The 21,907-nt window shown below is 44.8% G+C and overlaps 1 protein-coding gene across 1 annotated transcript in view; it reads right to left on the bottom strand.

Annotated features, from left to right (window-relative positions):
* Positions 1–336: 336 nt before the first annotated feature.
* The window catches only part of LOC132083400 (SLIT-ROBO Rho GTPase-activating protein 2C-like), a 38,531-nt gene continuing 16,960 nt past the window's right edge, over positions 337–21,907 (bottom strand). The window contains exon 3 of the mRNA XM_059488066.1: positions 337–533. Within this exon, the coding sequence (XP_059344049.1) occupies positions 337–533 (197 nt within the window). The remainder of the gene's footprint in view (positions 534–21,907) is intronic.

The following is a 21,907-nucleotide window of genomic DNA, read 5'->3' as shown; positions in this document are numbered from 1 at the left end:
AAAGCCACTGACACTGAAGGAAATCCTGTCCATCAGATCTGGCACACAGCTTTGCCCACCTCTCCCAAAAAATTACTCCTTTTCTGCACATTCCAGTTCTTACATCCCATTCCCTACTGACAACACACAACTTAGCAGGAATTACTGATATCAATGAGCACCTAAAAGCAGGGAATGGCTTCTGTGTCCAACACAAACCTGGGGAATTTTTGGCTCTGCAATTCAGCGCTGGTGCCTATATTCACTCAAACAACTCTCTTTTCCATTCCTGTCCTTGCAATCAAATATACAGCAGGGAAAAAAAAAAAAAAAAGGCAGAAACAAAAGGGAAATACTCTACTTGAATTGCTGGTCTTTGGTGCTCCTAGTTTTAGCCAGGAATCTCTCAGCCAACTTCTCCAAATTCCTGGAGTAATCCATCTCAATCTCTGCCTTCTTGCGGAAGAAATCCTGCAAGTCCTGCAGTAACTGGACCCGAAGCTCACACTGCTGGTCAAGGCATTTCAGCTGCTCTACCAACTGGGCACGGATCTCTGCAACAAAGAAAAGCACTGCAGGTTAAACACAGTCCCATCACAGAAAACACCATCACAATTCTCCAGACAACATCATTTAAAAATGTGTTCCTTCATTGGTGTCAGCCAGGCTCCCTTGTGGTGATTATGTGCAGGCAGAAAATGACTGGGGGTGCAATTGCAAGGAAATCCATCCCAAACCCTGCACAGCAAAGCTTTGTTGCTGAAAAATGCATCAGTTACAAGTGTCAAGTGCATTTTTGGCATGGGGAACGAGTGGTCACTGCCTAAAAATGTACTGAATCTCAGTCTGGAAAAAGGACTGAATGCTGCAATCCCCCACGTCAGCTCAGCAAACCACTTCAGGGAATTTCTATCAAATTCCTCTGCAAACTGCTCCTGATGCAGAAACAAGACATTGCACATTCTGGGGCACTCCCCAAAGGCACCAAATTCAGATTATTCAGTTTGTTCCTGAGCCTCCAGCTGTGCAGCTCATTATAAACCAAGGCATGAAAGAGATGAAGAAACCCCTCTGGAGAGCCAACACCAGAGCACTTCCCATTAGGGAATCATCTCCAGGAAGGCTCCTTTTCCTTTGAAAATATCTGCAAGTAACATATTTCCATCTAAGGACCCCATAAAGCACACAGATATAGGTGTTAATACCATAATTAATTATTAATGCACGTTCATAATAATCACTGCATAATTATTATGAATGTCTCTATGTTAACACAGCATTTTACAAACTGTTTTCAAGTATTTTAAAAACATGAAAAAGCTTCTCCCATTAGCCACGTGTTCTCCTTATCCCACTAATCCTGAATTTGAGGGACAGAATAGTAAAATGACTCACTCACACTCAAACAGGGCAAGAAAACACAGCAGAAGTGTGGCAGTCGCAGCCTAAAAATGCAGAAATATTCAGTGATGCAGCCAGCAGAGGCTATTTGGCTTTTACACAGGCAATAAACTCAACATGAAATCAATAAAATATGCCCTTTCATCTAAAGGTCTTTGAGCAGTGAAACTGCAGAGATTTGCCATGGCCTGACTGCGAGCACTGCTCCCTCCAAAGCTTTTCCAAGATGTGTTGTTCCAGGCTGAGCCCAGAACCAGCAATAAAATTTCAGGTTTCAATAAAATTTCAGGTTTCACAGCTTCCCTCACACCTCCACTCTGCGACTGCAGGCGCCCACAGCTCCATCACTGCAAGGGAAGGAGAGGAGGAAGCATTTCCCAAACCAAATTTTTAAAAAAATCTACAACTTCACCGCTGATTCCTGAAATACAGAAAATCACAGAGAGCAGCTTGGCTCCTCTGTGAGTTTGTCCCTTTGCCCAGGAAATAAAAAGAAAAAAAAAAAACCCATCTGGACCTCCATGGTTTCATTCCTGCCATGCACTCCCAGGATTGGTTGCCTCGGATCTTGCTCACATCTGCGGGAACAGTTTTAAGGAATTTGGGATTTGCCCTGAACAAAACCCCGCATCTTTATTTTAGGGATTCCAAAACCCAAACCACATGTAGGAAAACACAGCTCCCAGTCAGGCTTGCCAAAAAGAAAAAAAAGAAAAAAAAATTAATCTGAACAAATGTGGGGTTTCCAAGCTTGAAGATGACCTTGATTAGCACTGAATTTGGTCATTGCAAACTTCTCGGCCTGTGGTACCCAGGGGCTTTTGCTGCAAGGAGGAAATACAGCCAGCAAGGTTGTTGAAAGGGAGGAGTCAACGCTGTAATATGGGGGCAAAACTGGTCAGGTTTATTTCTTTTCCCCCAGGAGAAAATCTTAAAACCCAGAAAACCTGTGTTTCTTCATCAGGAAACACAGCTACAGGCAAATACATCAATCTGAGCTGCCTGTGCACTTCTTTAACCAAAACCACTCCAGCTCTGCTGCTTCCCCAGGCTCAGGGATGCCCCAGCTCAGGTGGGAAGAGTGTGGGGTCACCCCAGGAAGAGACAAATCCACACGGAATCCAACCATGGATGTGCAGGGAAGCACGAGCCACAGCAGGTGAAATGTGCACGCTGCATTTATTTACCCCAAAGCTGGAGATCCCTTTGCTTTTGAGCTGCCTTTGTTGCTTACCCCATCCCAGCTGGTGTTTCAGGACTGGCAGGGCCACTGGGATGCTCACACACACATCAGACCTGGCAGCACTTCTGTAAAACTTTGCTGCTGATGCCCAAAATGCGCTGCACACACTCAGCTTGAGCCCCAGCCACAAACCCCCTCAAGGATTTGCAAGGCTCTGCACCAGTAACAAGTTTAACCAGGGAAATAAATGCAAACCAGACACCTCCATCCCACCTGAGGCTTTGCCATTTCAACTTCTTAAAGCCACGGAGGTGATAACAGCACCAAAACTGCCAGGGAGTTGATGTTTCCTTGCTGCAATCACTCAGTTCTCCTGAGCCTTAACCTGACACTCAAAAAGGAACATCCTTCAACACAAGAAGCATCAGAAAGCTCTTCCTCCCTTTGGGTTTCCTCCTCCACACCCTTTCCCCACCAAAAGGGATGTTTCCAACACAGAAACAACTCTGTTTCCAGAAGCTACTGGCCTAAAGACACTAATTTTAGGAAGTTGAGGACTCATTGAAAGAAAATATCTGTGCAGAGCTGGTGTGTTCTGCTAAGCACATTAAGAGAGTCAAGATTCAAATGCAGCAAATTTTGACTGTGGTGTTTTTATTTGTGCATTTCAGCAATTTTTCGGAAGTCAGCCACCTTCTTAGCATGGATGAGCAGCAGACACCTTGTTAGAGAAGAGGATTGGGGTAGGGATGTGAAATAGAAGATTCAGGCAGATCATGGAATGGCAGATTCATGGAATGACCACCCACCCTCCTCAGTGCCTCAATTAAAGGATTTTTATGAGGGGAACAATTGGACATTGCCCACGATGTTCTCAATTGGAAAACCACCTTCTGGAGCAAAATTAGAACTACAAAGGACCACTTCCAAAAAACCAGCAGCTCTGAAAGACAAGAAGATCAGAGCACGAGTGTTTTAATCAGAAAATCCCAAGGCAGCTCAAGCTCTTGGCTCTGGAGGTGGGACACTCCACACACAGCTCTCTGACTGAACAGCACGGAGAACCAGCAGCTTCTCCTCCAGTGTGAAAGGCAATCTCAGCACTTTTCTTTATAAATAAAGGCAGTGTTTTGGAGGGGAGCAGTGACAGCTGATCGGGCTCCCTCAGGGAACAATGAACCATTCAGCCCTGGCTTATCGAGGCCGCGGCGCTGGGCCCGAGCGAGGCAACCTTGCTCATCTTTCAAACACACACCCCGCAGCCCTGTGCAACAAAATAAAATCAAGAATGCAGGAATTTCCTGAGGCTTACTGGGCCTTCCCGAGTATAAAGTGTCTGCTTGTTTTCCCACTGCTTACACAAGCAGAAGGGATTTTTTTTTCGGGCCTGCTCCAAGCACATCCCCCGGCGGCGTCGGGGCCGTGCGTGCTCTAACCCGAGGGTCACCGAATTACACGGGACCTTTTCATGTCTCCAGTCACAACAAGCACTCCAGTCCCCAATCCACTGCTTCTGCATCTTTTAATTTGCACAGGTTATTAGGTTAACAGCCACTTTAAACACCAAAAAAGCCTTTCCCCCTCCCTTCCTTTAGAGCTTGGCAATCCCACCCACTGTGATGGCTGAAGACAAGGAACAACCTCCTGAAGATTCTGTTCGAGGGCCTGGAGGTGAATAAGCACACACTGAATTCAAGGTCAAGATGCCAGTGGAAAAATTAGGATTAAACACCAGGTATTCTTATTGTAAGCCTTGCCCTGTATCACTGAATTCTGTCTACTGTATTTCAAACTCGCGTGGCTGACAACTCTACATAATTCAAACATCCTCAGTGGCCACAGAAAGTTTTCCATCCACCTCAAACAAATCATTTATTCATTTCCACCACCAGATCATAAAGTCACCTGGGTCACCAAGGGACAGACTGTTGTATAATCCTGGGCAGTTGTATGACTTGCCTTTGATCCTTTTCAACATTCCATGGAGCACGCAGGAGACAGGTCCAGTTTATAACAAATTCAGAGGGTAAGGAAGGATCCTCTGCCTTTTGTATTTTACTTCCATTTGCCATTCCCCACCCAGAGGCTGTGGCTGCCCATCCCTGGAAGTGTTGAAGGCCAGGTTGGATGGAGCTTGGAACAACCTGGAAGGTGCCCTTGCACAGGAGAATGAGATGAGCTTTAAGGTCCCTTCCATCCCAAAGCATTCCATGATTCTCAGCATCCTCAAACTCCACCAAACACAGCAGAGTTCTGCAGAGCTGCTGGCAGGAATTTCATCAAACAATTCCACCTGGAGCAGGGGAATATCCACAGTGCCTGGGACTGCACCTTGCACTGCTACAGCACCCAACATCCACCTTCTGAAATTCCCAAACTTGACTTTTTAAGGCTTAAACATCATATAAAGTTGGAATATGGAACAAAATCTTCTGTAGCAACTTGTTTATTCTCCCATAGGTCACACAGTGACCTAAGAAAGGGTAACCTCAGAGCCTGGACTCCAACAACATCCCTGCCCTGAGCAGGATCATGGGAGGGAAGCTGAAACCCAAGGAAGGGTTCATGTCCCTCCCTAGGAAGGGTTTCAGCTCTCACCAGGGATAAGCTGGAACTGCCCTGGCTGGATGGCAGCAGGGTGAATCACAGGCTGGCAGCACGGGGCACCAGGAGGAGGCACGAGCGGTGCTCAGTATCTCCCCCATCTCCTGCATCCCTGCTTTCCCAAGCAAGGGAAAGGTTCCCCCGCCCCATCCCGAGTGCCACGCTGCATAAAAAGATGACAAGCTTGGGAAAGGAGTGGGATGGCAGCACAACAGAACCACCAAGCCTCAGATGAAAGAGCAAAGCTCTCACCCACACGGATGTGCTGCAGCGGGCAGAGCCCAGCTCCAGAGGCAGCTGTGCCTGGTGGCCCTGCAGCTGTCCCCAACCCAGGGGACCCTCAGCATGGCCAGGGGACAGCCTGGGAAGGTGGCAGCCAGCAGGGCTGTGTGGCTCAGGTAGCCCTGACTAAGGAGGAACCACCCTAAACTGCACACCCAGCCTAACACAGGCTCATCTCTCAGGCTTCCCGCAGCACGGGAAAGGCAAGAAAAGGCAAAATGAATTAAATCTCCACTTCAAAGCTGGAGCTGTGATTTCAGATCTTGTGCCTCGTCCTTTTTCAGTCCTCATCTCCTGGGAGCTGCCACACAGTTCTTGTGCTGAACATCAGAATGAGATGTCTGGGCATCCGCTTTTGGAGACTCCATGTAGGTCAAACAAAAAACTACAGCTGAGTTTAAAGCCAACACTCCATTCAGCTTCCAAAAGTTAAAACCATCCAACACAACTTGTGAGTAAAAGCACTAACTGTTTAAATATACAAGCAACTTGCAGAGAATGCACTGAATCACATATTTTGACATGTTCTTACCACATCACTAAATTATTCACATTTCTCCTGCCATCACATATGAGAGGCTGCACTCCAAGAGTGAAGGACTTGGTACTTCTGACTATTTTTATTGGTACATGATTACAAACAGGGCTGTGACTAATGACAGGCCCAGCCCAGGCACCCCAACGTGGCTGGGAGGTTTAATGACTTTGAAAAGCCTTTATATATTAACAGCCAGAATTCCAGGGAACAAGCTGTGTCACCAGCCAAAAGCTGTTGATCATCACAGCCTTCAAAAAAATCTCCCTGGTAATCTAAAAGCTTGGCTTTGAAGTGAAAATGATATAAGAGCAGGAAATGCAGCCTTTTGTTTAAGAGCAGAGCCAGGAGGGAGATTCAGGTTCACAACCACTGTAAGCCCTGGAAAAGGTAAATATTCCTTCTACAGCCAGATATTCCATTTGAGAAATGAGAGCGAAGGGTAACACAAACTGACAAGAATCCCTTTGTAGTTATAAATATATAAACAGAGCTGGAGGTGTTGGGAGCTGAAATTCTTTCCAGCAGAGATTGATGAAATTGTTTTGAGGTGCAAGACGAGCGCTGGGAGATTTGCATTAATGAAGTGAAAGGACGCCAGACGTGCTCAAAAGCAAAAATTAAGGCTGGTCTCGGTCTCAGGGAAGAACTGAGGACATTCAGCTTTTATTTCCTCACCTACACCCTAATATATGTGCATTATAATTACCTGGGGCTCCCTCCCAGCTTTTCCAGGCACCACACAAGTGCCACTCGCAGGAGCTGCTGCATCTGCCCTGGGTGCTGCCTCCCTGGAAAATTTATAACTTTAAAGAGTTCCATTTAAAAATCCCATTAAAAAAAAAAAACAACCACAGCTAGATGGACATTAGTTTCCCATATCCACACCAAAAAACAGAATGATGCCCTGAGTGATGCCTCCAGCACAGCTGGAAAATTTGTAACTTTAAAGAATCCCACTTTAAAAATGCCATTTTAATAAATCCCACAGCCAGCCTGGACATTGGTTTCCCATATCCACACCAAAAAAACAGGGTGATGCCCTGGGTGATGCCTCCAGCACAGCTGGCACCTGGAAAATGTATAACTTTAAAGAATTCCATTTTTAAAATCCCATTTTAATAAATCCCACAGCCAGCCTGGACATTGGTTTCCCACATCCGCACCAAAAAAAACCCCAAACACACCACTCATCTCGTATTCTCAGACTGCAAACTTGATGTGAGGCTTCAGACCTTTTAAAAGATGCTCAAAATTCTGCAATTAACCACGCTGACAAAGCTGCCAAGGTATTTCATCCATCCAGTACTCAAATTAAATATTTTTTTTTTCTGTCTAATGAAGGTCCCCTTTGCTATCATCAAAACACAGCCCCTGCTGTTGACTTTGGGGGAGGATGTTTAAAAGCAGAAATTCAGATTAAATTCCCCTGGGCAGGGATTCATGGCCCTAATTCCAACAGCACAACGTGAGCAACTCCCCCAAACAAACCTGATAAGGGGAATGTGTTTGAGTACATGAGGTAATAATAATCTATTTTTAGGTTTTACAACTGTTTATTCAAAAGAAATAAAAGTTTATCGATACATTTCAAATACCCACGTGCAAACAGCAGGAGCATTGCAGCTCCTCCTCTCCAGGAAGTTTCACAGCTATTTTAGGATTGTCTGTGCTCAGTTAAAGGTTTTCCCCCAGCTGACATCAAGCCAAAATTTAAAAAACCTCAGGCAAAGCTCTGCTTATGCTTTCCCAATTTTTGAATGCTGGAAAAAACACCACGGGCAAGTGGTAAAACTACTTTTTATCACTGTTTCGCAGCATGGAATTACAGAATAGACAATTTAAAAGTCATTTTGACACATGGACTATTATTGCAATCAAAAATGACACACACATACACACACATCCTCCTGTTCATATTTTCAATATTCAGAGAATAATTTGAACTAGAAAACTCCTTGTAACTCTTTGCTGCTGTAATGAGCACCCTGAGTGCTGTGTGGCCCTGGGAGGCAAGAATTGCTTTGGGCCTGGAATAAAATTTTCTCCAAACAACTTTTTCATAGTTATTTCAATGGTTTCCACTCCTGCAGGGTGAAAATGCCAACACTGTACAGATGGCAAAAAATATGGTGAATATTTTTAATATAAAGGGTTTTTTTTCCTGCTTTAGTTCCCTTTCTGCTTCTGGCCAGGGCAAACCAAGTCTCCCTGAAGCACCAAACTCAAATGGTATTTTCCATCACACTCTCCTAGTGCTCAGAAATAAAAGATTCTTCCCTCAAACCTGTGTTAATCACAAAAAAAAAAGATTAAAAAAAAGAATAAAAGGTGTTATGAGTGAAGGGAGCTGGAGATATATAACTGTGCTCCCAGTTATTCACAACTACAGAGAGTAAACACAGCAAGGAGTGAAGCTAAGCATGTGCTGGACACATTTTCAATCAAATTCCTCCTGATTTCTCACAAAACCAAGGCTGGTTATGACTAAAATATAAAAATGTGAGACGTTTCTGGACCCTGTCTGGCAGGGAGGGCTGGAGTGGGGATTTCCAGCGGGTGTTGCACAAGGGTCACACTGCAAGGAAGGGAAGTTTAACTCATCCTGCTCCTCCAGCAGCCCCAGCATCACCCTCCACTTCCAACCCCACGGACACCACTCATACACCTTGAACACCACCAAAAAACCCAAAAACCCCAAAGTTATGAAGGAATAACGAAGGGATAATAAAAAGTTCTCCAGTTTGGGGAAGGTTCCTGAGCACTGATCAACCCCCAATGGAGCACCAGAGCGCAAGAATGAATCCAAGCGCCCCAAAAGTGTGGGAAAAGCACAGAAACAGCCTGCAGGAAGCAGGGGAATAATTCATCTGCAAGCCATGAGCTGCCCGGGCGTGGGGAGGGAGGCAGCCAGGGCTCTTCCCTCTCAGCAGGAGCAGATTTGAATGAAGAATGTGGCACTGCCCTGCTCACAAAGCACCTCGGGTTCCTTTGCACAGGGAGAGGCTGCACTTGCTCTCAAGAGAAAAAAAATCTGTTTGTTCTACAATAAACCCAGCAGGAAGAGGCAGCAGAACAGGTCCAGGAGACAAAAGATGAGTGAAGATGGTGGTGACCCTGTGGAACTCCAGCTCCTCTGCTGGGAACAACCCACGGGAGCTGCTGGAGGCACCTGCAGCAGGGTCAGGGGGTTTGGATGGCAGCAGGACAAGGTTCTTCCCCACAGGATGCTCCACCTGAGCAGCCCAGCAGCCCCTGGACCATTCTAAAATCCAGTTTTGTAGAAGGGTGGATGACAACCTTGGGTTAGTGCCACCATTCCAGAGGAATCCTGCTCTGGGCAAGAGCTGCTGGATGAAGCATCTGGGGCTGGATGCATCTGCAGCAGGGTCAGGGGGTTTGGATGGCAGCAGGACAAGGTTCTTCCCCACAGGATGCTCCACCTGAGCAGCCCAGCAGCCCCTGGACCATTCTAAAATCCAGTTTTGTACAAGGGTGGATAACTTTGGGTTAGTGCCACCATTCCAGAGGAATCCTGCTCTGGGCAGGAGCTGTTGGATGCATCTACAGGAGGATCAGGGTGTGTGGATGGTAGCAGGACAAGGTTCTTCATCCACAGGATGTTCTACTTGGTTGGTCCTCAGCAGCCCAGCAGCCTCTGGACCATTTTAAAATCCAGTTATTATAGAAGAGTGGATAACTTTGGGTTAGTGCCACCATTCCAGAGGCATCCTGATCTGGGCAGGAGCTGCTGGATGCACCTGCAGCAGGGTCAGGGGGTTGGATGGCAGCAGGACAAGGTTCTTCCCCACAGGATGCTCCACCTGAGCAGCCCAGCAGCCCCTGGACCATTCTAAAATCCAGTTTTGTAGAAGGGTGGATGACAACCTTGGGTTAGTGCCACCATTCCAGAGGAATCCTGCTCTGGGCAAGAGCTGCTGGATGAAGCATCTGGGGCTGGATGCATCTGCAGCAGGGTCAGGGGGTTTGGATGGCAGCAGGACAAGGTTCTTCCCCACAGGGTGCTCCACCTGAGCAGCCCAGCAGCCCCTGGACCATTTTAAAATCCAGTTTTTGTAGAAGAGTGGATGATGACCTTGGGTTAGTGTTAGAATGCCACCATTCCAGAGGCATCTTTTAAATAGACCATTTTAAAATCCAGTTATTGTAGAAGAGTGAATAACTTTGGGTTAGTGCCACCATTCCAGAGGCATCCTGACCCGTGCAAGGTCAGGGGGTTTGGATGGCAAACCAAAGTTCTTCCCCCTCAGGTTGTTCCACCTGGTTGGTCCTCAGCAGCCCAGCAGCGCCTGGACCATTTTAAAATCCAGTTTTGTAGAAGAGTGGATAACTTGGGTTAGTGCCACCATTCCAGAGGCATCCTGACCTGTGCAAGGTCAGGGGGTTTGGATGGCAGCAGGACAAGGTTCTTCCCCCTCAGGGTGCTCAGGAACCTCCCTCTCCCCAACACACAGCCCTGCATCCAGCCAGGGCTGCCAAAACTCTTTGCAAAACATCCCAGAAATATTTGGCTGTCGTTTTGTTTCACCCCAAATCTCTGCTGCAGAAAGGTGGATTTTAGGGTTAAGGGAATGAAAAAAAACACAATCCTTTTTTTATTTTAAAACCAATTCTGGCACATTTCTCCCAACTCCTGCTTCTGGCAGCTTCTGCTGTGCTTTCCTGGCTTATTTTAGAGAGAGTTTCTGCCTGCAGCCCTTCACCTCCCCATCCTTCCCTCTGCTCCACAGTGTAGTAGCTGTTTAGTAGCCACAACTCCATCCTAAAACCTCACAAATGTCTTCCTCCTAAGTGTTAAGATTTCCTCTGCTGCCGCTGATTAAAACAGAAATTAAACAAGGGCTCCTTTCGCCTTCCAAAATTTCTCCTCCAAGTGTTTTCAGCTGTGCTGTGTCAAACATTGTGAGGGGTTTATTTTAAGGGTGAAACAAGCCCTGAACTGAAGTGAATTATTCATCAGAAAGGTGCAATGTGCTCATTATTTCTGGCATTTCCCACCTGCTCTCAGCTCACGGCAGGAATCCCACTTTCAGCTGCCCAGAGTGCCACATTCCAGCGCTGCACACTCAGGCACATCCAGAGGTGAGAACACAGCACCCACACACACACACACACATTAAATCCTCCACACTCCTAATTATTTCTTCAGCAAAACAGTCCAGGGATGCACCAAATTCCCCAGACCCAATTCCCAGCTGCCTCTGCAAAAATTTCATTAATTTGATATTCTGATTTTTTATTTATCTGTCAAGGGTGCTCAAAGTTTGGAAGTGCTGAAGAATCTGGGATGCAAGAACCCAGAAACAGCATTAATATGAAAAAAAAATCACTTTTTATTCCCAATTCATAACACCTGAAGAGTCACTCTCTTACACACGATTATTTCATGCAAACCAACATCAAGTAAATTTGTCAAATGAATAAAATTGCCAGAACAGAAGTGGCAATTTGCAACTTACATGCCTTAATCTCTTCAATTAAAGGAAAATCCTTTGGTGAATTATGTCAGATATTTAGAGATACAAACAGAATGATTAATGCTGGTGTCTAATTGAATTTCACCTCAGGATTTCTCTGCCTCCCTCTCCCCTCTGGTACCTAACACGTTAACATGAATAAATGATTGAGAAAGAAATGAGGAGAGGAACAAAAGGGGACATGTAAACACTCCTCGAGCACAGCACAGCAAACTCAATTTCAAAATCACTTCCAGCAGGCTGCCAAATTCCAGGGCTGGCTCAGGCACTGAGGGGAAAGTCAGACACACGTGGGGTTGGTTTTTTAATCACATGGACGATTTTCACCCTTGCTCTGTGCTAAAAAGAACCAACACCAACTTACCTGGTGTTGAAAAATGAAATTACCAATGACCATTGAAAAATAAATTTACCAATTTATTCTTTAGGAATATTTCCTAAAGATCTAGAAAAAAAACCCAAAGGAGAATAGGATGAGGCTCCATTTTAAAATCGAGTTATTATTGAAGAGTGGATGATAACCTTGGGGTAGTCCCACTATTCCAGCAATGAATATCCTGCAATGAAATCTTGGGAATGAAACCCCTTCCTTGGTGCCACCTGGGTTCCTTCCAGGACCTGGTTTGGTCCTGAGCAGCCCAGCAGCACCTGGACTATCTAAAAATCCAGTAAATACATAATAAGAGAAAATAACCTTGGATTAGCCCCACTATTCCAGAGGCATCCTGCAATGAAATCCTGGGAATGAAACCCCTTCCCTGGTGCCACCTGGTGCCTCCACAGTTAGGAAATCCAGTTATTATGCTGAATTATGAGCATCTCTTGTTTACCTGTACAGGTAAACCCAGCTGGCTGGTCCTGAACAGCCCCTGGACTATTTTAAAATCCAGTAATTATATAAGAGTGGATGATAACCTTGGGTTAATCCCCTTATTCCAAGGCATCCTGCAATGAAATCCTGGGATTTCAAGCCCCTTCCCTGGATCCTGCTCAGGTGAACCCACCTGGTCTGTCCTGAGCAGCCCAGCAGCCCCTGGACCATCTGAAAAATCCAGTAATTATGTAACAGGGGGAAAAAAACCTTGGGTTATAGTGCCACTATTCCAAGGCATCCTGCAATGAAATCCTGGAATTGAAGCCCCGTCCCTGGTGCCACCTTGGTCCCTTTCAGGACCTGGTTTGTTCTCAGCAGCCCCTGGACTATTTTAAAATCCAGTAATTATATAAGAGGGGAAGACAACCTTGGGGTAGTCACTATTCCAAGGCATCCTGTGATGAAATCCTGCGATTTCAAGCCCCTTCCCTGAGTCCTGTTCAGGTAAACCCACCTGCTCTGTCCTGAGCAGCCCCTGGCCCATTTTAAAATCCAGTAATTATATGACTGGATGATAACCTTGGGTTAATCCCCTTATTCCAGAGGCATCCTGCAACGAAATCCTGGGATTGAGCCCCTTCCCAGGACACCCCTGGGTCCCTCTCAGGTGAACCCACCTGGTCTGTCCCGAGCAGCCCAGCCTGGCCCAGGCCAGCAGCCCCTGGCCAGCTGAACCATGAAGGCTCTCCTGGGGCTCCTCCTGGCCTCTGGAGCAGCAGGAGAAGCTCTCAGCCCATGGAGGAGGAGGAGGACACAGACTGTCCCCAGGAGCCAACAGGGTGAGTCAAATACACAGAGCCTCCCTGCCTGGCCCTGTGTGTGTTTCTGGGAGGATTTCAGGGCTATTAATTAACCCTGAGCATTCCAGGGGAGGTGAATAATGAGCATCATTACAGACACTTCACAGCTGACTTGAACAACATCAAAAAGGGCCAGGCTGTTTGCCCAGGGTACCAGTGGACAGTGATGACAGAGCTGCTCTCCTCTCATTTTCCCCACCAACACCTGCCATTAAAACACCCCATAAAATCAAAGCTGTGCCTCTTCCAGCTGGCAGGAGAGTCCCTGATAAATCAGTCTTAACTGGTTGCATAAGAAATCAAATTGGAGCATTGTTTTAATTCAGATGTAACGCACCTAAAAGCCAGACAGGAGCCTAATTGGAAACCACAAAACACAATTATGTTAAAAAAAAGTGTTCCAGTCTCCCTGTTGCTCTCTGAGTCTGTTCACATTTAAAATGAGTTTACAGCAGGAATACTCAATGAAAGCAAAGCTGTCCCAAGCAGGATTTTCTATTTAATTCCTTCAGGTGTAAATATTCAGCTTTATAAGTGCAGCACTGCTGTCTCAAAAAGAACTCACATTTTACTCCCCAGCACCTCTTGTAAAGGAAGAAATGAATATTTGACAGAGCCTGCAAAGCTCGAATTATGTGAATCATCATTTTTCTATCAGTTCATTGTCAGCTACAGCAACACCCATTAATCAGCACAGCTTAGAGCAGAGCAAGAACAAGGAGATGCTGATTTTTCATACGCCTTTGTCAAAGAACTGACATTAAAATTCAGGTCCTCCTTTTTACACACACACACATGTGTGCTTTATCATTTAGAAACCATTTCTATTGCTCCAGCATTTACAATAAATGACTCAAGGTTCAATAAAGGACTTTACTACATGCAATGGTTGGAAGGTACACAGGGTTCTGCCCAGTCTTTGTGCAGTAGCAATTTCTACAATAAATTTCAAGTCTAAGTCTGATTTTTTTTCCTTTTCCTCTCTGATCCCATCTTAGTTCCCTTGGGGGAAAATCACCTAGTTTCCAAAAAAAAAAGCTTTTTCCAAAGAAATGAGGGTGCAATCCACCACACAAACTGCAGCAATGCACTAGGTGTGGAAGGGAACAAAAATCCCCATATTTTATATATATTTGTATAAATAAAATAATAATTTGAAGCCAGAGTATGAGACAGATCCAGGCATTAATCTGGATTTTCCCAGCATCAGCAGAGTAACAAAATGAACACAGTTTTCTCTGAAATTAAGCACAATGTCCTGCATTTCCAAGCAGGCTGAGCCTGGCACTGGTTTGGGTCTCCTCTGCACAGTTCAAGCTTGACCTGAGCCCTGATTAACTCCATTTTTCATTGCTTGGTGCCACTCCACCAGCACAGTTCAGCCCCTAGAAAACACCACTAAAAATAAATAAAACTCCAAAATTCTGAGAGTCACAGAAGCCCAGACTGGTGTGGGTTGGAAGGGACCTTAAAGCCCATCTTGTTCATGGGTAGGTGTTTAAATTGACATAAATTGGGGTTTCTCAAAGCCACTGGGACGGCAGGAAATTCAAGCACACATAACCCAGAGAGTGCAAAGGGTGTGACTTATTTACCCTGAGCATTCGAAGCCTCAGCCATGTGGCACAGGAGCCCCTGACCCAGCTGGGGACAAACCCAGCCAAAATCAACATTAAACAGCAGCACGGGGAATGTTTGTGCTGCCTCAGGGAGCAGGGACTGAAAACAACACACCCAAAAAAGCCAAGCAGCCCCAGAGTTCAGCAGGGAGAGAGCAGAAATCACAGGGAGGGATCCTGTGCAAAGTCAGGGTCAGCTTAGTGAGAGAAGCTCCTCCATCCTCCTTGAGAAATAAAAACTGAAACTTCCTCCAGAGATCCAACCAACCCTGAAATATCCACGTTTCTCAATCTTATCAATACACCAAAAATAATGCAGCATTTTGTTGGGAATATCTATGCTTAGCCAAAGCCTCTGTCAGGAAGGTCTAAACAAATATTATCTCAACAATACTGAGCACACAAATAAATGGTGTAGTAAAACCTCCATTGATAAAGTTACACGTGTAACTTTCAATTAAACTGACTCAAATTTGATTTACGTGCTGACAACATCTCAGATAACTTAGGGAATGCAGTTATTGGCATGGCTGAGTTATGAATTATCAATACACGACATTTCATTAGCTCTTAGTGCTTGTTAGGTGCATAAATCACTGATGCCATTAAGCTGTGAGTGACATTTGTAAATTCTCGTGGTGGTGGACCTTTACTGTGGGAGACATTCCTGTGAAGAGCCAGCACAGATGGATTTGTTATCACCACTTAAAATCCAACACTTTCACAGGAACATCAGAATAACTTACAGAGGGAAATGAGCAGCGAAAGCTTCAGCTGCTCTGCTCCTATTTTTGTTTTTTAAAGCCTGCATGGTTAATTCCCCATTAACACGAGAGATCTGATTTTTCGCTCCTATAAAGCCATCAGCTCTCCAAACAGAGAGAGTAACCTTATCAAAGCAAGCCACTGCACCTTCCAGTCTGACTCACACTGAGACCATCTGGACAAAACATTCAGACAAGAGCTTTAAAAAAACACAAAACTCAACATCTTGAAACAAATTGCCAGACAGGATTACACAAAATGATCTGCAGAACGTGTTAGAGACGGCCAGGAAAATCTTTAAAAGCAGACAGAGGGGAGGAAACGTGGATCCTTCTGGGATCCACTTATGGCTTATCTTTTTACCTTCCAGCTTTCCCAGCTATAAAATCCTAAATTCAATTCGCTGGGGGTTCCAGGCAGCCCCAAGTCCTGCAGAGTCTGCAGAGGCACCAAAGGAGCTCTGAGAGCTTTGAGAGCTGTTCCTGTGCCCCTTCAGCCAATTCTGGACTTTCTCCAGCTGCTTTTCCCAGTTACACCAGCAATCCACCCTGCCACTGCTCCCTCCTACCAACCAGAAAAATACCCAGATTTTTGCCATTTATATACCCAGTATATAAATATATATACCTATATATATATACACACCAATATATGGTATGTACCTATTTTGAGATATATATATATATATATATATATATACACATCAATATATGGTATATTTATTTATATTTATATATACACCAATATATATTATATATATATATACACACCAATATATATTTTTTTATTTTTTATATATGTATATATAAATATACCAATATATATATTGGTGTATATATATATATATACATTGTATATTTATATATATGTGTGTATATTATATATATATATATATATACACCCCAATATATACGGTATATTATATATATTTTTTTATTTTTATATATATATATATATATATATATATATATATATATATATACACCCCAATATATATTGTATATTTATATACCCAGTATTCTTGCTCCTTTCTACCTCAATTTTCCCCAACAGCAATCGCTCCAGCTATGAAATAACCCCCAAAATCTTGGATTTGATGATGCAGGGGAGTTTTTATCCTTTATGTGCCAGAGCAGACACGCTGATCCAGCCAAGGCACTGCATCCAGCTCATTGCACATTTGCCTTTCCCATTAACAAGCCCAGAGGTCATTTTGCCAAAGGACAGACAGATAAAGCAGACAAACTTTCCACTACTCCCCGACAGCTTAATTACTGCCCAGAATCTGGAGCAAGCCATGACAACTCTGCATTCGTTTCCACATTTCATTTTTATGACACTCCAACATCTGCAGAGGATGCTGTAATTAAAAAGGAAAAAAATTATGGTTTAAAAAAAACCCAACAAAGCCTGGACACAGTCATCTGCTCAAAGAACATGGATTACACAGCAAGTAGAGAGGATCTGCAGCAAGACAGAGTTCGTGTGCAATTAAAGTCGTGAATTACACACTCTGCAGCAGGACAGAGTTGGTGTGCAAGCTTTGAAGTCTTGAATTACACAATCTGCAGTTGGTGTGCAAGGTTTAAAATCCTGAATTACACACACAGGAGCAGGACAGTGTGCAGGACTTAAAGTCTTGAATTACACACTTGCAGCAGGACAGAGTCGGTGTGCAAAGTTTAAAGTCCTGAATTACACACTGTGATGCAAGGTAGAGTTGGTGTGCAAGCTCCAAAGTCCTGAATTACACACTCTGCAATCAGTGTGCAAGCTTTAACATCGTGAATTACACATTCTGCAGAAGGACAAGAGTTCGTGTGCAAGCTTTAAAATCCTGAATTACACATCCTGCATTTGGCGTGCAAGCTTTAAAGTCTTGAATTACACACTCCTGCACTCCTGTCCTGCAGCAGGACAGAGTTGGTGTGCAAGATTTAAAGTATTGAATTACACACACAGGAGCAGGACAGTGTGCAGGATTTAAAGTCTTGAATTACACGCTTGCAGCAGGGCAGAGTTGGTGTACCAGGTTTAAAGTCCTGAATTACAAACCCTGCACCAAGACAGAGTTGGTGTGCAAACTCTGAACTCCTGAATTACACACTCTGCACCAAGACAGAGTTGGTGTGCAAGCTTAAGCCCTGAATTACATACCCTGCAGTTGGTGTGCAAGCTTTGAACTCCTAAATTACACACTCTGCAGCAGCCAGGGGAGACTCAAATGAATTTGAAGGAAACCCCTTCATTTCAGAGCACACTGCTGATGTTACACTTGGCACAGCCCGGCTGGAAGTGTGCTCTGTGCTGGACTGGGAATTAACGAGATAAGCACAAGGCATCCATCCTTGCAGCATTCCTGCATCCAAGAGAGCCAGACTGCAAGCCAGAGGGGTAAAACCTCCCTAGAACAGGATGTCCAGCTTCTAATCTCCTCAGTTGTAGCTAAGAAACCACAGCATGGGAAGGAAGTCAAGCCAATCAGTCTGAAGACAGCCTGATCCTCCCCACTTCCCCACCTCAGCCCAACTTGAAAATCTTCATTTTTAGGCACGCTGACACTGAGCAGCCTTGCAGACGATGGGCACCAGCACTGGGCTCACACAAACAGCTCCACACTCGCAGTTTGCATCAGCCACAGCACTCAGCAATGCAAATCATCTTCCTCAAACTCTGCAGAGGAAGGGCTGGAGGTGCCTGGTGACAGCAGCTGCTTCCCCTGTGGCAGCCGCTGGAAGCAGAAGCATGTGGCAGCTTCCTTGCAGAAAGCTCTGCCCTTAAAAATAAAGCTGGGAGAGAAACTGCTGCTCCCACCTGTCCTTTGTAGAGAGGATTTCAGATACCATCCTCCAACCCAAAAACTGCCTGATGGACACGCTCCCCACAGCAGCACACACATTTAGAGTGTGGCACTCGCTGGGTTATATGTGCTTTAATTTCCTCCGGTCCCAGTGGCTCTGAGAAACCCCGATTTAAACCTGAAATGTCATGAAATGTCAAACTGCCTGATGGACACGCTCCCCACAGCAGCACACACATTCAGAGTGTGGCACTCGCTGGGTTTGTGCGCTTCAATTTCCGCCTGTCCCAGTGGCTTTGAGAAACCCCAATTTAAACCTGAAATGTCCCTTTAAACCCCTGCCCATAGGGTTTAAGGTCTCTTCCCTTTAAACAAGATGGGCTTTAAGGTCCCTTCCAACCCAAACCAGTCTGGGCTTCTGTGACTCTCAGAATTTTGGATTTTTATTTAATTTTAGTGGTGTTTTCTAGGGACTGAACCGTGCTGGTGGAGTGGCACCAAGCAAGTGAAAAATGGAGTTAATCAGTGCTGCAGCATCCACAACCACCTCAATTTCCATTTAATATCAGCTTGTCCTTTCCTTGATTTCACAACACACTCCAAATAGAACAAACAGAAAATTCTTTCCCGGGGGAAGTTTCAGTTCCCTCTTTTCAAAACTGCGTCAACGACACACGAGGCACGCTGGGGTCTCCTCTCATTTCCCTTCAGAACCTCCACTCTCCCCAGGACAGAAAAACAGCGAGAGGTCTCCAAGAAGAGGAGAAGGTCCCGAAGGGCCCAGAATTAAAAACATCAGAGCACACAATGGCCCCGGCGTGCTGCAGCTTTTCATTCCGGCCATTGTCCGCTAAGAATAGCCCGGAGCCCCACGGCCACATTGTGTGCTGCTGTCCACCTCCCTGCCAGGGCTATTTACAGCCTCAAACAGCTTCTCCTCAGATGTCAGCTCTGCCTGGCAAGTAAGAGCCGAGGCAGCCTTGAGATTGTGGATTTTGAAGCGCTGCCCGCCGGGCGCGGGGTGGAGTTTGCGATTAAAAAACAACGGGAGAGGAAAAGTGGCTGAGGGAAAACAGCGGGGCAGGTGTGGGGAGCTGCAGAGGAGAAGAGCACACCCATGAGCCAGCTCCTCACAGCATCACACAGCCTGGAAAAAACATGAAACACCTCCAGGATCAGAGTCCAGACTGTGTGTGGTGGTGTTTGTGGGTCCCAGGACGAGGGGAGAGATGAGAAACCTTGACTCCATGTTTCAGAACATGGAGTTCTGGAATTATTTAATTTTTTTTTGAGATATTATTTTATTATTTTTGTGATTTTTATTATTTTATTATATATTATTATATATTATATTGCTTTGTTTTATTATTATTTTATTATATATAATATATATTATATATTGTATATATTATATATATACAATATAGTATCTATTATATATAATATATATATATATTATATTTTAAAAATTATCTATTAAAGCTATACTAAAAGAATAGAAGAAAGGATTTCACCAGAAGGCTTGAAACTAATCGAAAGGAATGATAATAAAGTCTTGTGACTGACCAGAGAGTCCGAGAGCCAGACTGTGATTGTCCCTTAATTATAAACAACCAACCACAGATGCACTTGTTGCATTCCACAGCAGCAGATAATTATTGTTCACATTTTGCTCCTGAGGCCTCTCAGCTTCTCAGGAGAAAAATGCTGGCAAAGGGATTTTTCAGAAAATATCACGGCTACAGCTGTGACCAATCCCCACTGTGTCACCCAGACCATGAAGTGCCACCTTCCCAACAGGAGCTGGCTGGAGTTCCCTCCAGGACACCTCCATTTCCAGCCTGGGTAAGGTTTTAAAGACAATCCCTGATAGATAAAGGCACAGAGATTTACAGGACAGAGATGCACAGGGAAGTTATCCTCTCACAGTAAATACATACCAAGTGTGCCTGCACTGAGCCACAATCCAGTGATTTTCCACTGAATTACCTGAAATTTCCATTGAATCACCTGGCCAGGGGCTGCACAGAGCTCATTCAGGTGCTCCTCTGGCACACTGCTGGGGTTTGAAATAATGAGGGGTCAATTTTCCATTGAACTTCCTGAATTACCTGGAATTATTAAAATCCCACTGATGCAGCATCATTCCTGCACTGATACAACAGGTACTGCATGAATCACAAACCCACACAGCAAATCTCACAGAAATCAGCAGCCTGCTTTCCAAGAACAAAACAACACCGGCTAACCTCTGTGACTTCCAAGGAAATCCAAATATATCCAAATAAATCAAAACCCAGGCACACATGCTGGGAATAAATGCCAATGCTCATCTCAGCACAACTCCTTAATTCTTTGTGAATGATTCCCATTGACAAAAATAAAGCCACGGGCTCAGGCTATGCCTATAAACATTAATTGCTGTGATTTGTAATTGTCACACAAATATCAGCCTTTAAAAAAAAAATTAAAGCTATTCAAACCCCAGGAGCCCCATCAGCACCTTGGTGTTCTTAAGACATTTGGAAATCCAAAGCAGAGATTTCTCCAGAGCCCAAATCTCCTCTCCAGCTCAGGTCCAAAAGGAGCAGAAAAGTGATTCATCCTCCCACTGTGCATCCATCCAGAATCCCATTTTCCTGCCAGATCCCACCACCTTTGGCAGCCTGGAGCACTCCAGCACCGAGGCAGGAGTCGCTCCCCACAGTGGGAACATTTGGTGACATTTCCACTGCTACAAAACAGGGAATGAATTTGAATCAGGACCTATAAAAGATGAAGGTTGAGTCATGCAAACTTCTCGTGCACCAAACTGGGTTTTGCTTCTTCCCCCCTTTTTTTGCTGTTTGTGAAAAGTGTATTAAAGAAAATGTAATCAAGGAACCTCTTAGCAAGCAAAGGGAAAAAACAGCCTCAAAAATGAACTCAGTGATCAATTCTCTTCTGCTTGCTGAGTTCAGTGGACTTCTGACTTCATCTACAACAACCCTGCCAACAGGAGAAAACTGAAAATAACCTCTGCCCAAATCAAAATGACAGCAATTAAGCCATTAAAAAGCTTGGTGAGTTCAAGCCATCAGCCTGGAGTATTAAATGGCATTTAAAGCCTTTCTAGGGAAGAACCACTGCTTGCTGCCACAACTCTCCAAAGGATTTGATAGGATGGTTACATGCTCAAAAAAGCAACAGAGCTAAAATTAACCCAAAAATAAAATCCCCATGCCAGCAAATTAATAGTAGGTGCAGAAAATCTATTAAGTGTGCAGTATTAGTTTATTTAGAGTAACCACATTATTAACCAATTTGCCATCAGTAACAGAAGCCATCCCCAGTGTCACCACTGGCACAGAATTCCCAGTGTGCAGAAAATGCTGGGATGAGCAGCCTGACCTCAATACAGAAAATGAAATCACCACAGAACCAGGCACTCGCTGAATTTCAAGTCCAGCCTGATTATTTTCAGGACAAAGTTGATTTCTCTCTGCTCCTGACACATTTTCCCCTTCCTCCACAATTGCTGCGCAGTGTTTTCCTTGCGTGGGATGGCAGCAAAAGCCAGGTGAGCAC

This window comes from Ammospiza nelsoni, chromosome 23, assembly GCF_027579445.1.
Source record: "Ammospiza nelsoni isolate bAmmNel1 chromosome 23, bAmmNel1.pri, whole genome shotgun sequence".
Classification (NCBI taxonomy): domain Eukaryota; kingdom Metazoa; phylum Chordata; class Aves; order Passeriformes; family Passerellidae; genus Ammospiza; species Ammospiza nelsoni.
Note: the sequence above shows the minus strand (reverse complement) of the source record. Positions and strands in the feature narration are given on the sequence as shown.